Raw genomic sequence first — 15990 nt, forward strand, 5'->3', positions numbered from 1 at the left:
GCTAACCCCAAATATTTAGGAGAAGTCTTAGGTGATGGTGATTTAAATCATTCGAGACAATTCGAGATGACTCATCCGAGTTAGCTCAATGTCCATGTCACTGGGCACGGCTTCGGTCATATCGGCCCTGTTGGGCCTCAATAGCAATCAGACCGAGCTTAGCAAGAATGTTGGACTTGAACCCGACATGAAGCCCACTTGGATTCGAGCTTGGGTCAGGCTTTGATTTTGGATTAAGTTTTAGTTTAAAAATATATTTTTATTTCCAAAATTAAAAGATTAAACAAATTATAAAAGTTAAAAGACTTAAACAACTATTTGCAAGTCTTCGAGACTTCTGAATATTTGTTAAAAAATTTTGACTTTTTATTTTTTGAAATGGTCGTTGAATTTGACCAATCGGTCAGGTTTGGGACCGGAGTTGATTTTCTAAACCTAGCCCAAACACCAAACCCAATCCGCTCATATTCGGGTTGGGTCGACCCAGACTAAATTCAGACTTTAGGCCTGACTTTCCGGACTGGGCCTCCAGGGGCATTTGACATTTGATGTCCGAACTCAAGAATTTTTAGGACATTTCCAATGGAGCAATCCCAACTGTTGGTCTCCACACATTACGAGACTAAAATACCCTTCATTACACAATCTAATACCAATGTTACCCCTGATTTTATGCTGGCGCCTAGAGCACGATAACTCGCGCGTCCCAACGTAACTCTCATTAACGCAAGTCTTATATGTATGTCTTTCTGGATTTTGCCCAACTGAAAATATTCCAGATTCTCTCTCTCTCTCAAACCCTAGAAATCTTACAGGTATGTCCCGCGCTCGAATTCGAAGAACACTCAAAGTATCGATCGTCTTCAGATACCATTTTATTTTGCGGTTAGATTTTTCTCCTCTTTGTTTGTTTTCTCTTTTTAAATTAAATGGACTGAGCTTAGAATTCTTTGCATGTTGTTTAGGTAGCTGAAGTAGTTGGATTTTTAAGCTTCATGCTTTGATTTCTTTGTTATTTGGTAGTTTTTGATTTTCGAGAACAAATTTAGGGTTTTTGTAGATCTTACACTATAACTTTTTTTTGGCCGATGAATTAGAATGCGTAATTGGAACAAGAGGAGCAATGGATGCTTAGGGTTTTAGGTTTGGAGTGTTTGGGATTCTATTTTAAGGAGTGGATTTATGAGGAAATTTTTACTGAAAAGGTCTTTATTTGGGAATGAGTTTTATCGATTTCTCAGCATTCGACATCGGGCGCTTTAAATCTCTTCAGTGGTGCGGCATTTTTTTTAACAGCTATGTTTCAGGCTTAAAAGGGACCACTGGGTTTCAATTCCTCATTCGATAAAAGTTTCCCCACATTTCCTTGGAATTTTTGACTTTCTTGAAAGTTAAATGACATTTTTTTCGTAATTTGAAGGGACTTGAGAGCAATGCATTAGGTGTATATTTCCAACCTTTCTTTCTAGTGAGTTCAAGAAAGTAGTTTCCTTATCATGTTGGATAAACTTTTTCTTATTGATTGTACAAGTGATGCCCGATATGCACATATTTATACTGAAGTGTATACAACAATTAGTTCCCCATATAATTTTTTTTGATCCCATTACTGTTTGGCACTTCGAGTTTTTTTTTTTTCTTCTTATTTATTTATTTATTTAATTTTTTTAATGGTTTAGCGAGTCACTGTGAAAAGAAAAATGGTTAGATTCAAATAGCTCAGTTGTGCGTTCAAGTCTGGATTACCCATCACTTTTTTTAATACCTTGGTGATTGTGCAATGAACCCATCAAAAAAAAAAAAAAAATGAAAAAAATTTGATTGCAATATCTGTATTTACTTCCAATATGTGGTAATCAATATGATGCCATGTACATTTTGTTCTTTAATCTGTGAGGTTTGTTGCCTGCTAGTGAAAAAATTATCTTGAGTATCTCTTGCAGTTATCAATTTGCTAAAATGATCATCCTTGTTGCTTGGGTATGTGATTATGTAGGGATATATTTCATCGGTAAGATTTCAAATATGAATAACATGGAGGACCAACCAGAGGAAGTGGAAGATGTAGAAAGTGCATCTGGTGATTCATTTATTGATGATTCTAATGACGATGACGATGACGACCCATCATTATTCGAACATGAAGATGATGAATTGCATCTTGAGGTAAGTTGTTCACAATGTGCAAAATTTTTGTCGACTAGCTGACAATGGTCATTTACAATAAAATATGAAGGATCTGTTCCATCTATATCTTCTGCAAGTAAAAAAATTATCTGTCCTCACTACTCCCATCTCGAAAGGTAAAGCAATATGTAGAAGGTAATTACATGTAGAATAACCTTTCTCCCCCTTTGTCCGGTGAAGTTTATATGGTTGTGAATTTGTTTTTTTTTTGACATTATGGAGGTCTACACCACTTTCCTTCCCCATTCTGTTTTGAAAATATGTGGTGGGTCAATTTTAGGATTGTTAGAAGAGTTTTGTCAGAGATACAGCCTCGCGTTGGGCCCGTTGGCATTTGAGCTAACCTCCTGATGTAGCTCAAGTTAGTTTTTCCCAATGAGTCTTAGGAGTCCCCTGATCTCTTTAACGCTCCCACAACTCAAGAGAGCACTCAAAGAGAACACAAAATGTACAAAAGAAGATTTATATTGCTCTCAAATATGAGCGGTTGGGTGATCCTTGTTGGATGCAAATTGTTGAAGATTGGATTAGGGTTGAGAGAAGAAAAAATAATGGAGAAAGAGGGAGGAGTTGAATTGGGCCCTAGAGACGCGGCCTTTATATATATATATATGTATTAATGAATAAAAATGAAATTACATCTATACCCTTACTCATTACTTGTAACATCTAACACTAATAAAATGAGGATCTCTTCCCCTGATGTTGACTTTGGGAAGGCTTTCTAGAAAAATCCACCGTTATTTGAATTTTCTTGAATCTTCCAGAGACAAATCTAGAAGTATACTGGGACTCTAGAACTTTTTCATTGTATGAAAGATTATAAATAATACAACTTTAATGGTATATTACTTTAGAACCTTTTATGGTTCTCTTACTATTTTCTATTTCTATACCACAACTTCTAGAACTTTCTCAGTCCTAAAACTCTTTAGCTTTTGCATAATTTGGTGAGGAGAAAGACTCCCTCATTGCAAAATGAGTCTGTGATACTCTTCCCATCTGATTGTGTCATTGTCCCTGGTGTACACTATCATTTATTACTTCTTTGAATTGTTTCCTTGGGTCATTTGTTCTCCCCCCCCCCCCCCCCCCCCCAACTCAAGTTGTACACTTTGCATCTAGGGTGTTGTTGTGGCGCCTTTTGGAGCCCCACTTGGACCTCTTCTAGTCCGAGTTGCATTTTCCTCTTTCCTTCCTGGCTTCAAGTGGTAACATTATCTTCCTCTTCGAGTTGCTTCTTGTGTTCATTCGTGGCTCGCCCATTTCACGATGCATGTTATACATACCACCCCCTTAAAGCTTTATTGGCCTTGATTTGGTCCAATTCAAATGTTATCACATAATTTTTAGTGATATCTAGCCTTTGAATCATTTTCACTATTTTTTTTTGTTGATATTTTAATCTACTATTTAATGAATCAATTTCATTCTTGAACTTTGGCATTGGGACCAAATTCCCTCTAGATTTGGCCTTCCTCCACACAAGGCTCCTTTATAATACTTGTTCCAATAACACTTCTGACAAACCTAGTTTCTCCATGTCTAGCCCCCATGTCACATTGGAGCTAAACCCCCCTAATATGACCAAATAAGTTTTTCGCAACGAGTTCTTGGGGTTACCTCAACTTTTTAATGCAGTTGCTTGCTAATTCAGGCAAGAAAATACTCACATAAACAATAGTATTAAAAAGAAGACTTGTATTGCTTTCAATTCTTAGGCACTTGTGTTTTCGGAAGGTCAAGGGGGTAAGGGTTGGGGAGAATTGAGTCTGCTTTTTAAGGAGCTGTTGAAACAAGACGAAAAGATGAAGGAAATTGTGAATGATGGTGGGTTGCTTTACTCGCGGGAAGAGACTTCTGGTAAAACCTCTAGTGCTGCGATGGAGGAGAGCGGATTGGGTAGGTCTTGGTCCAAGATAGTCCAAGAATCTTCGACCTCTAAGTTAGTAGAACCTAGGAGGCAGCGAATGGAGGCGAGCCCCAACCGTGGGATTAAGCAAGATTTCGATAACGGGAAAGCTTTTGGAAGCTGGAGGTGGGCCTTCATATGCAAAGCGAGCAGGATGGAGGCAGATTGGGACAGCTTTTTAGCAGTCATTAAACGAGGCCTGTCTTAGCCGTCGAAGGTTAAGTTGTTGGCCTGGGAACCTCAGACTTACATCCTGATGGTGGGGGGAAGATCAGAATTTAATAAAGTTAAAACAAGAAGACTGATTTCGGTGGGAAATTTTGCCTTTAAGCTTAGACCTTGGTTTGCGGATTGTAATGCGTTGAGGCCAGAGTGGAAAGAAAGGGGTACTCGAGTTTGAATAAGTGGACTGCCATTTCACTTATGGAATAGTTTTGTTTTTAGGAAAATTGGCGACCAGCTAGGAGGACTTTTGGAAGTGGAGGAGATCACTCTTCGACGAGCAAGGCTGGATGTTGTGAGGTTGAGAGTTGGGTGTTCTCCTTGGAAGATGCTTCGTGGTTTGTATTTGTGGGTGGGTGGGTTCAAAAACTCGTTGGGGGTGGAGGTTGCAGAGGTAGAAGCTGGGGAGTAGGTATTCTTAATGGAGACAGAGAAGGGTGGCGAGAGAGGGGACAAATGCTTAGAAGTTACAGATACTCAGACGATTGTAATGCGATGTCCAGTGGAGAAGGAGGAACAGTTGGAGGTTCCTGTTTGTTTGAACTTGGACCTGGAGTTGGCAAAACTGTGTGTAGGAAGCGTGCGGAATACGGTTCATAAATGGTCGAATTTGAAATCTGGCTTTTTTGGTACGAAACGTGTTCGGCGCATTAATTGGTTGCTGCCCCGTCAACGACTTAGGTTTGGTTCTCGATTGTTCGATTTGTTGTCTAAGATAGCTCGTAACTTGAGTTATAGGAAATGGTTAAGAAGAAGTGGGGTGATGGTAACCGAAGAGCCCAGTACAGTTGGATCGGGTTGGGTGTCCGATGGAGTTCTGGGCAGAGAAGTTGGGCCTGGAGTTGATGAAGCCCATTCGTTGTCTGAAATTAGGTTGGGCTGCAATATCCCTTTGGAGTTGAGGCCAAGTTTAAAACACCGAAGCCCAAGTCCAGTAAAAGGCCGTGGGCTTTCTATAAGGGTTGGGCCGAGAGTAAAAAAGGTTTGAGGGCTTGCCTCTCGTTTTAGAGCTTTGCGCAGACGATCGAGACTGCGTCTAAGGTTAGACGAAGGCTGTTCATCATTTCCTTTCAGCGAGTTTACGTCTGAGAAGGGGAGTGTCTGAGATATCACTACGATACGAATCAGTGAGGTCGATTCGACGATCGGGTCAGCATGTGGAGATGCAGTTAGTCGAACCACAGAGAATGAGTTTCAAGGGGCTTCCAGTGAGGCGATAGGCGGAAATGGTCTAGAGATCATCGGCGGTAGGTTCCGTAAACCGGAGGTATTGCCTAATTTCATAGTTGACCTAGTTTTTGGGGAGGGAGGAGTGGAATTTTGCACGTATGGTCCCCTTAAGCAGTTGGTAATAGGATCGCAACCAAGGTTATGGGGTTTGGAGGGTGGTACAGGGGGGAGTTTCTCTTTTTCGGTCATGGAAAACAAAGAAGGAAGGCTGCTTCCTTGCCTTAATTTTCTCTCTCTGGTGTTGGGAGATATCAGACGGCAGTTGCAGGTCCCGAATAACTTCGTGCTGGGTAAGAGGGTCAGACCATCAACCTGTCAGAGTGAAATCAGGAGGTGCAGTCAGTCACAGTGGGTTACAGGTGCTCATTTAGAACCTGATAAGGAGAACAGGACTCCTAGTGCCATGCAAGTCATAGATAAGTCGTATAGGTGGGAGAGTGGAAGCAAGGATTACAAGAGTGGTCTACAGGATCTTACGGAGCAGGTGTTAGCCAACATGTTAGAAGTTGGTTTGAAGGTTGGTATGTCTGTCAGAAATGAAGGAAATGTTTCTCAACTTCTAATCAATGTGGCCCTGAAGACTAGCAAGGGAGTGGAGTTTTGCATGCAGAAGGTGGTGGGACAATGGCCTCTAACGGGGGAAGGCTTTTTGGATCATGGAAAAGTGGAGATGACGTCGAGGGATCGATTTCAGAAGGAATTCTCCAGGTTGAAGATCTTAACACATTTGACGGGCTGTGATGACCTGATTAAGGAAAGGAATAAAAGATTGAAGAAAGAGATCATCTTACTCAAGAAATCGGTTGAGGAATTCCCACTTACAGTTACTAAAGGGAAGAGAGCCGGAAGGCGCTTAGTAGGTGTTAATGTCGATTAAAATATTGTCCTGGAACGTGAGGGAGTTGCATGCGGCTATGAAGAGGGCAGTAGTTAAAGATATTTTATATCAACAAAAGCCTAATTTTGTGGTTTTGCAGGAATCGAAGTTAGAGAGGGTGGATGATAAGGTGATTAGGGAGTTATGGGGGATCAAGTCAGCAGGGTGGTGTGCTCTTCCTTCTCTAGGGGCTTCAGGCGGTATAATCCTTATGTGGGATAGGAAGTCGGTGGTAGTGGAAGACAATCTTTTAGGGGCCTTCTCAGTGTTAGTTTTGTGCAGATTGATAGGAGAAGATTTTACTTGGGTATTCTCAGGAGTGTATGGGCCGACGATTGATAGAGAGCGGGGCCAATTTTGGGAAGAATTGGAGGATATAAGAGGGTGGCGGGATAAACCGTGGGCGGTGGGGGGCAATTTCAACGTTACCCGTTTTACGTCCGATAAGAGTAGGGGCTCAAGAATTACATCTAAAATGCGACGATTTTCGGAGTTCGTGGAATGTAATGAGTTGATGGATCTTCCATTATGTGGAGGTAGATTCACGTGGTCAAATAATCAAGAGAATCCGATTCTGATCAGATTGGACCGGTTTCTTGTTTCTTTGGAATGGGAAGAGCATTTTGGGAGACTTCTTCAAGAAAAATGGCCGAACCCTGTGTCAAATCATTGCCCTATCTCCTTGGTGGCGGGAGTGCCGAGAAATCGACCCTCGCCCTTTAGATTCGAGAATATGTGGTTGATGCATCAAGATTTTGACGAGATGATTCACACATGGTGGAATTAAATCTCTTTTGAGGGTAGACCAAGGAAAGTGTTGAGGTTGAAACTTAAAGCTATTAAGGATAGATTGAGAATTTGGAATAAGGAAGTTTTTGGGTCCGTTATGGAGAAGAAGAAGGCTGTGTTGATGGAGTTACATGAGCTTGATGGTAAGGATGAGAGAGGGGGTCTGGGGGCTAATGAGAGGGCGCGCCATGTGAATATGAAAGTTTTGTTTTAAGAGTTAGCAGCTAAGGAAGAAATAAGTTGGAAACAAAAATCGAGAGTTCGTTGGCTAAAAGAGGGGGATAGGAATACTGCATTTTTCCATGGTATGGTGAATGCTCATAGTCGGGTGAACTTCATTTCAAAGCTGAAAGTTAATGGGTCATGGAAGGTGGGTGAGGATGAGGTGTGCGAGGGAGTGGTGCAATTTTATAAGAATTTGTACACGGAGGAGCATGAGCACAGGCCTACCTTAGATTCTTTGCATTTCGACAACATCTCTTTAGACCAACAGAGGTGGTTAGAGAGATCTTTTGGTGCGGAAGAAGTGTGGGGAGTGGTTAAGGGCTTGGCGAGCGACAAGGCCCCGGGTCCAGATGGTTTCTCCTTGAGTTTCATTAAGGCTTGTTAGGCAACAGTTAGAGATGATTTTATGGCGAGTATTGAGGATTTCTATAAGGAAGGTTTCCTTGACCTGGGTTCGAATTGTACCTTGGGTCGAGTATGGAAGATATCACAGATTTGAGACCGATTAGTCTTGTGGGTGTCATCTATAAGATTATTTCGAAGATTCTAGCCTCAAGGCTTAGGACTGTGCTCGGAGGCATTATCGGGTCGGCCCAAGGAGCTTTTGTAGCAGGGAGACAAATTCTGGATGGGATATTAATTGCAAATGAATGTATATATTCGAGGAGAAAAGCCAAAGTCCCGGGATTTGTTTGCAAAGTGGACTTAGAGAAAGCTTATGATCATGTGAATTGGAATTTGATGAAATACATGTTGAGGAGGATGGGGTTTGGCGAGATATGGGTTCGGTGGATTATGAAATGTATCTCCACTCCAACTTTTTCGATTTTGGTAAACGGATCACCAACTGGGTATTTTAGAAGTTTGAGGCGGTTGCGTCAAGGAGATCCGTTGTCACATTTCTTGTTTGTGATTGTTATGGAAGGATTGGGGAGGATGGTGCAGAAGGCGGTGGACAGAGGAGATCTCTCAGGTTTCTCTATTAAGGTAGGTGGCTTGGTGATTTCTCATCTTCAGTTCGCGGATGATACCTTGAATTTTTTGGATTACTCTCCGAGACAATTGAGTTTCCTGAGTAGCCTTCTTGGGTGTTTCGAAGCAATTTCAGGTATTCCGGTCAATTATCTCAAAAACAAGTTGTATGTGGTGGGAGAGGTGGAAGGACTGGGGGTAGCTGCAGCTTCGATTGGTTTTCAAATGGGGATTTTTCCATCTTTCTATTTGGATCTCCCGTTGGGCATGGCCTATACTAGTAAAGATATGTGGGACCCGGTGATAGAAATGTTGGGCAAGAGATTAAGTTCCTGCAAAGCGAAGCTTTTATCTAAAGGAGGTAAAGTAACTCTAATCAAAAGCGTTCTGGCTAGCATTCCTATCTATATTCTTTCTTTGTTCTCCTTGCCAAGGGGAGTAGAAGTTCAGTTGGAAAAAATTTGCCGGGATTTCTTATGGCATGGCAAAAAGGGGGCGAAGAAGTATCATTGGGTGAACTGGAGGAAGCTTTGTTTGCTTAAAAAGAATGGGGGGTTGGGCTTTAGAAATTTTGGGTCTATGAATTCTGCTCTATTGGGTAAATGGCTATGGAGGTTTGGGGAAGAGGGGGATAGTCTTTGGAGGAGAGTGATTGTGGACAAATTTGGTGTGAGTAGGAATGGTTGGGAAAGTGGGTCGGCTAGAGGTGCTTTAGGGTGTGGGGTGTGGAAGGGTATATTCTAAGAAGACTTCCTTTATTTAAGAAGAGATTGAAATTTAAAGTCGGAAATGGGAATAAGGTGAGGTTTTGGGAGGATTGGTGGTGTGGGGAAGGCCCTCTCAAAAACATGTTCCCAGACCTTTTTGTTTTGTCTTCCAAAAAGAATCAAGTTATCTCTCTTGTCAATAACTTCGTTAATGGAGTGACAAATTGGGATTTTGGTTTCATAAGAACGTTTAATGATTGGGAGGTGGATGTTTTAGGAAGATTAGTGAGTTTGGTAGAAAATAGCTATTGTAGAGGATCTTGGGATGATCAGAGACTGTGGAGTGGTACTAGGGAGGGGAAATTCATAGTGAAATCTTTGTATGTTGGTATTGCTCCTAGGAGTGCGTTGTCTTTTCCTCATACTTTTGTATGGGGTGGTTTGATCCCCCCTAAGATTTCGGTTTTTATGTGGATGGCGGCTCTGGGAAGGCTACCAACCATGGACCAACTAATCAAAAGAGGGTTCGTTTCTCCAAATCAATGCAGTATGTGTAGAGCTAATGCGGAATCGGTGGATCATTTACTCATCCATTGTCAGGTGGCAAATCACATTTGGGTGCATTTCTTGTCTTTATTCGGTTTGATGGGTTGTTTTCCTTGCTCGGTTAAGCAGACATTGGAATCTTGGGTGACATGGGGAAGTTTGTTTACATCCTCAAAACGGATTTTGTGGTTTTTGACTCCCTTTGCAATCTGTTGGGTTATTTGGTTAGCTCGTAATGGGTGCATCTTTGAAGGAAAAGTCTCATCTTTCGATCGTTTGGTTTTATCGGTATTGGAGTTTCTTTTCATCTGGAGTAAACTTTATAATGAGTTTAAAGGAATTTTCTTTGAGGATTTTGTGGCGAGATGGGACAAAGTCTGTTCTTTGGCAAGATAGTTGTGGTGTAGTTTGTTTCATTTATTTTTGTTTTTGTTGTTTTTTTTTTGTTTTTGGTGGGTCCTCTCGACCCCCTTGCTTTCTCCTTGTTTATCAATAAATTCATCTTTACCGATCAAAAAAAAAAAATTCTTAGTTATTTGGGTGATATCTGATTCAAAAAAATGAGATCTCCCTCCTTATATAGACGTGAAAGGGTTTTCTGGTGAACTCTTACCATTTTTATATTTTTCGAGATCTTCCTAAGATAAGTTTATAACTACTTTAGAACTTAGATAATCATATGGTATATGAAATTATATACAACTCTTATAGTACATTAAAAAATCTCTTGGATTTTTTTAGATTCGTCTTCTCTGGACCTTTTTTTTAATAAGCTTTTGACTCCTTTTATAATTCTTTAACTTCCCCTTGCCTTTTGAAAGGAAAAACCTTAAGTCGTGCAACAAGACCATTGGCTATGAATTTAGGAAAAAAACTCAAAGATGTGAAAGAGAAAATTGTTTGGAATAAGGAGAAGCTTGAAAGAATTGACTATAAGAAGAATGCTCTACTAGAGAAAATAACAGTGATTGATAGAAAGGAGAAGTGCAAATTGATATCTTCCGAGTATGATAATAAGCAAGCTAATCTTTGGGAGCTTTAGACCTTGTATCTTGGATCATGTGTGTTTGACTTGACATTTCTGTGGATGAGGGACTTTTGGCTTTGATCAAAGAGTTAGAAGGTGACAAAAGCTCTTGGTATTGAAGGTTTTACCATGGTCTATTTAGGTAACCTTGGGAACTGGCTGGTGAGGTTCATGGAAGGGGTTTACAATTTTAGACCCCCCAGTTTTGTTGAAACTGTTTATAACAACATTTGTCAAACTTTGGCCTTTAGAATGCGACCTGTTTTACCGTATGTTATTTCCTTAGTTAAAATGGCCTTTGCAAGATGGATTATGGGTGGGATTCATTGCTAATGAATTCATTGACACTAGAAAATAAAACGACATGTTAGGTTCAATCTGGGTTTTAGATATGACAAGGGCTTAGGGCTTATGATCATGTGAATTGGGAGTTCTTGGGGAATCTTATTCTCTTTTTTCTCCATTTTTGTCAATGGTTCCACGATTGTGTACTGTAATAGTTTCATGGGGCTTCCATTGAGTACATTTTTTTTAAACATAACTATCCCCACATCCATTTTGGGATGGGACAAGTCCCTATGGTCGCACCCCCGACCCCACAGACACATGCAACAAGATAAATCATGAGGCCACCCAATTTTGTATGCATGAAAGAGGGAGCAAACCCCTATCGCTAGTTTTACCACTGAGCCTTACCCCTTGGAGGTCCATTGAGTACATCATCTATTGCCTTTTCTTTTCATCGTGGTGGTGGATGCTCTGGGTAGGATATTGCCCAAAGTTGTACCTTGGGTGGGTTTGGAATTAGTAATGAGGGATGTTCTCCCATCTACAATATGCTAATAATGGCACGTGTTTTTTTTTTTTTTTTGGGAGCTTCTAAGGTTGTATTGAGATTTTGAGTGGTGTTTCAAGGCAATATTGGGTTTGAGTACGAATTTAGTTAAGAACAAAATATTTGAGGCAGGAGTTGTGGAGAATATTGACATGTTGGCTGGGATATTGGGTTGTGACATAGGTTCCTTACTTTCTAGCTATTTGTTTATTCATTTAGGCATCAGCTATAGTTCCAAGGTCATTTGATGTCCAGTTATTTAAAGATTGGGTAGGAGTTTGCCATTGTGGAAGACTCAATACCTGCCCACAATTTAGAAAAGGGTAGAATAGTCACCCAAGGAAATTGTTCTGGTACCTCGATGTGAGTAAAGGAAGCAAGTAAAAAAACAAAATTAATAAAAAGTGCAATAGAATTTTCCTATGGACAAATATAAATGTGGTGGTTGAAAACCCATGTTTGAAACCAAGAAAACTTGATCCAAATCATGATTTAAAATGTCGTAACGTTTCGTATGAAACGTTTCAGCTTTAAAAAAAAAGAGACGAAATAGTCCCGGACATGAAACATACGAAAATTTGTTGATTTCTTGGGGAAAATCAAAGAAGCAGAAGGAAATGGGGGAGGAGGAGGAGGAAGAGAAGCTAGAGACATGGGTGGTTGCGATATTGTTGGAATTATGCTGGATTCGTGTTGACGTTTGAGGTAAGGTCTTAGACTTCTTTTTTCTGTTGCGTCTGCTACTTCAAAATTTTTTTTGGGTTTCAAAACAACAAAGGTTTACTTTGCCCTTGACCTTGGTCTTCTCTAGAAGATTTAGTTATTTATTAACCCTCTCTCATATTTTGGTAAATATTTGAGATGCCCTATGTTTTCAAACTGACCTCATGTCCCTTGACCGCAGACCCTAATTTAAGTAATTGTATGTATTGGAATGTTTCAGGTTTGTTTCGGTTCTTCAAAAAATTGAAACAATGAACCGAAACGAGATTTTAAACCATGATCCAAAGACCTCTAATTAGCTTTTGGACTGTGTAATCAACACTCATAAAACAATCATTTCACACATTTATAGCAGTGGCAAGGCAAAGGAAACTTGAAGGGTCGGTTTGATTAGCCATCGAAAATGGGATGGAAGATTGTTTGTCATGGAAAATCACAATTTCCTTTGTTCGATTGCAATTTTACTATGGAAAATGGTTTACGACCCTCATCCAAAAATTCAAGAAAGGATGAACTTCATTTTCCCCCTTATCTCCATGGGACTTTAATGCAAGACGGTGAGGGGAGATAAGAAAATGGAATTTGATTTAGGAAAAATAGGGGATTTAGGGAAATTTGACTGGGGATTGGGTTAAGGATTTGGGTGACAATGAAAATGACAAGAAAATGGAATTTGATTTTTGGATTTTGGGCAAGTATGACCACAATCTCAATGTAAGAAAATGAAAATTTGATTTTGGTAAGAAAAATGGGGATTTAGGGGATTTAGGGTATGGGGTAGATATTGGACTCACTCCAAAATGACCTCATGCTACACCCATTGTTGGGAGGATCAAGCTCAAGCTTTCTTTTTATGCATCATTGTTCATTCATTAAAAAAAATCCTAATACAATCTATCTAAAGAAAATAAATTTAAGAGTCCTAATTAAACTAAAGCATCAAATAAATAAACCTAATTTTTGTGACTTTCTCTCTCTTAATTTTCAAATCGTAATAAATAAAAGACAAACTAAAGTTACTGAACTACCCCTAAATATTATACTAAGACCATGGGCTAATAAAACATCAAAATAAGCCCAAAAAACATGAAAATAAAGTCCTAAAATAAAAATCTAGATAAAAATTAAATTCTACTCTTTAAGATTTGATGTCCCCATCAATTCTCCTCGATTGGGAAGATTTCACCACTTGTAGTAGTTCTCATCATTGGTTGAGTTTCGCATTAGACCTTTCCTAAATTCAACCCCAAATCAAAACACTTATCTCTACCTCCTCTTATTCTTCTTCTTCTTCTCCCCACCCCCACCGCCGCCACCACCACCACCACCACCACCACCGTTAATGTTGACCTCCACCATCACCTTTGCCGCCCAACTCACACATCTCTCTCTCTTCTTTCTTCTTCCTCCTTTGCCTCCCCCTTCGCACTACCCCCCTACTCCGCCAACATCCACTGCCCCTTCGCATCTGTCCAGCCCCACCGTTCTTCTCCTCTTCTATTTCCCCTTGTTATTTCCCAAGTGCAATCAAACACTGGAATCCATTTTTCTAGGGTTCTCACTTTCCACGTAGCATTTTCCCAAGTACTTGGAAATCCATGGAAACCAGGGGTGGATTTCAGTTGGAGCAATGGGGGTTTTGTGATGCAGGACGATGAGGGGAGATAATAAAATGAAATTTGATTTAGGCAAAATAGGGGATTTTGAGAAATCTGGTTGGGGATTGGGTAAGGATAGGGTAATTTAATTATGATTTTGATAAGTACGACCACAATCCCAATGAAAATGGTTAAAGGTTTGTAGGGTAAGGAAGGATTAAGGTTAAGGTTTATAGGTTTAGGATTGGGCAAGAATTAAAGATTTGAATTTGAATTTAGGCTTACGATTTGGGTTAGGATAGAGTAAACTCAAAAGGTAAGATGAAAATTTTATTTCAATTATTGTAGGATAGAGAAAAAGGGTTAAAGAATGATTAAAGGTTAATAGAAAAGATAAAAGGATTCAAGAATCAATCAAGAAAGGGATTTCAAGAAAAAAAACAAAAGAATAGAAAATAAAAATACAGATTAAAAGAAAAAAAAAAGAGATAGAAAGATAGAACCTTAGAATCACATCAAGGGTTTCTTGGAAACACACCATGAATGGTGGAGAACTCACTTCACTCCATGAAGGAAACACATTCTTTATTCATCAAAATCGTCATTTATTAATAGAAAAACATAATATAATCTATATAAAAAAAATAAATGTAAGAATCCTAATCAAACGTAAATACCAAATAAATAAATCTAATTTTTGTAACTTTCTTTCTCCTAATTTTCAAACTCTAATAAACTTAAATAAAAGACAATAAAATTACTAAACTACCCTTAAATATTATAATAAGACCATGGGCCAATAAAACATCAAAATAAGCCCCAAAAAACATGAAAATAAAGTCCTAAAACATAAATCTAAATAAAAATTAAAATCTACTCTTCAAGATTTGATATCCCCATCACTTTGGCTCCCACAAGAATTTTTAAACATTATGAGGATTTATATGCTACTACTACTTGTTGTAAAAAGGGATAGAAAATTATAATTTCTCATTAAATTAGAATAATTGGTACACAGAAATATATAGGCTATTTTAGGGAGAAAAATAGGAAACTAATAATTTCAAGGGATAAAAAAAAATTCCTATTATTACAAATCCCATGATTCAAGGGATTAGAATAATTTTCCTAACTAAATATACAATTGATTTCTTTCCTAACAATTAGCCTATTTTGCTATACAAGTCAACCATGACAACTGTACAATTCAACACTCCTCCTCAAGCTGGATAATAGACGTCTTCCATTCCTAGCTTGGAAATAATTCCATGGAAAGTTGCACTGTTGAGTCCTTTGGTCAAGACATCCGCTAGTTGACTCTCTGAAGGCATGCAAGGCATGCAAATCTGATCTCTTTCCAACTTTTCTTTGATGATGTGTCTGTTAATCTCGATATACTGTCTTATCATGCTGAATTGGGTTATGAGCAATATTTATTGCTGACTTATTGTCACAATACAACTTCATAGGACCTTCCTACTTGATTCTCAAATCATCCAAGATGATCTTCAACCACAGTAATTCACACACTCCTTGGGCCAGTGCTCTGAACTCTGATTCGACACTTGACCTTGCCACAACATTCTACTTTTTACTCCTCTAGGTTATTAAATTTCCACCAAGAAACGTGCAATAAGCAGATGTCGATCTCTTATCTATTGAAGTACTTGCATAGTCTACGTCTATGTAGGCTTCCAATGTGAGTTCATTATTCCTTTTGAATATAAATCTTTTTCACATACTACCCTTCAAGTAGTGTAACACACTGTAGGCTGCTTGTAGGTGTGTCTTTCTTGGATCATGCATGAACTGACTAATCATGCTTACTGAGTATGCAATGTCTGGTCGAGTATGATCAAGGTAGATGAGCTTTCCTACCAATCTTTGGTACATTTCTCTATCAATGGTTGGTTGTTCTTTTGCTTCCCCTAGCTTCTGGTTTGGCTCAGTAGGTGTAGTTATTGGTTTACAACTGAGTTTTTTGGTTTCCTTCGAGAGATCCGTCACATATTTTTGTTGTGAGATAAAAATTCCCTGTTTTGTGTATGAAACTTCAATTCTAAGGAAATACTTAAGTCTTCCAAGCTCTTTTATTTCAAATTCTTTGATCAAGCATTGTTTCAACGCTTCTTTCTCCTTT

The 15990-nt window shown here is 39.2% G+C and overlaps 1 protein-coding gene across 4 annotated transcripts in view; it reads left to right on the top strand.

Moving 5' to 3' along the window:
* Positions 1-709: 709 nt before the first annotated feature.
* ATRX (P-loop containing nucleoside triphosphate hydrolases superfamily protein) overlaps positions 710-15990 on the top strand; it is a 53956-nt gene continuing 38675 nt past the window's right edge. For 2 of the 4 annotated variants that reach the window (XM_086443537.1, XM_086443538.1), the window contains exons 1-2: positions 721-885; positions 1997-2166. In XM_086443537.1, coding sequence (XP_086299663.1) covers positions 738-885; positions 1997-2166 — 318 coding nt within the window. In that variant the 5' untranslated portion in view covers positions 721-737. Of the gene's footprint in view, positions 886-1996; positions 2167-15990 lie in introns of all 4 variants that reach the window. The other 2 variants (XM_086443539.1, XM_086443541.1) reach the window with 2 other exon arrangements.

Source organism: Akebia trifoliata, chromosome 5 (genome assembly GCF_017979445.1).
Source record: "Akebia trifoliata isolate Shusen 1 chromosome 5, ASM1797944v1, whole genome shotgun sequence".
Lineage (NCBI taxonomy): Eukaryota > Viridiplantae > Streptophyta > Magnoliopsida > Ranunculales > Lardizabalaceae > Akebia > Akebia trifoliata.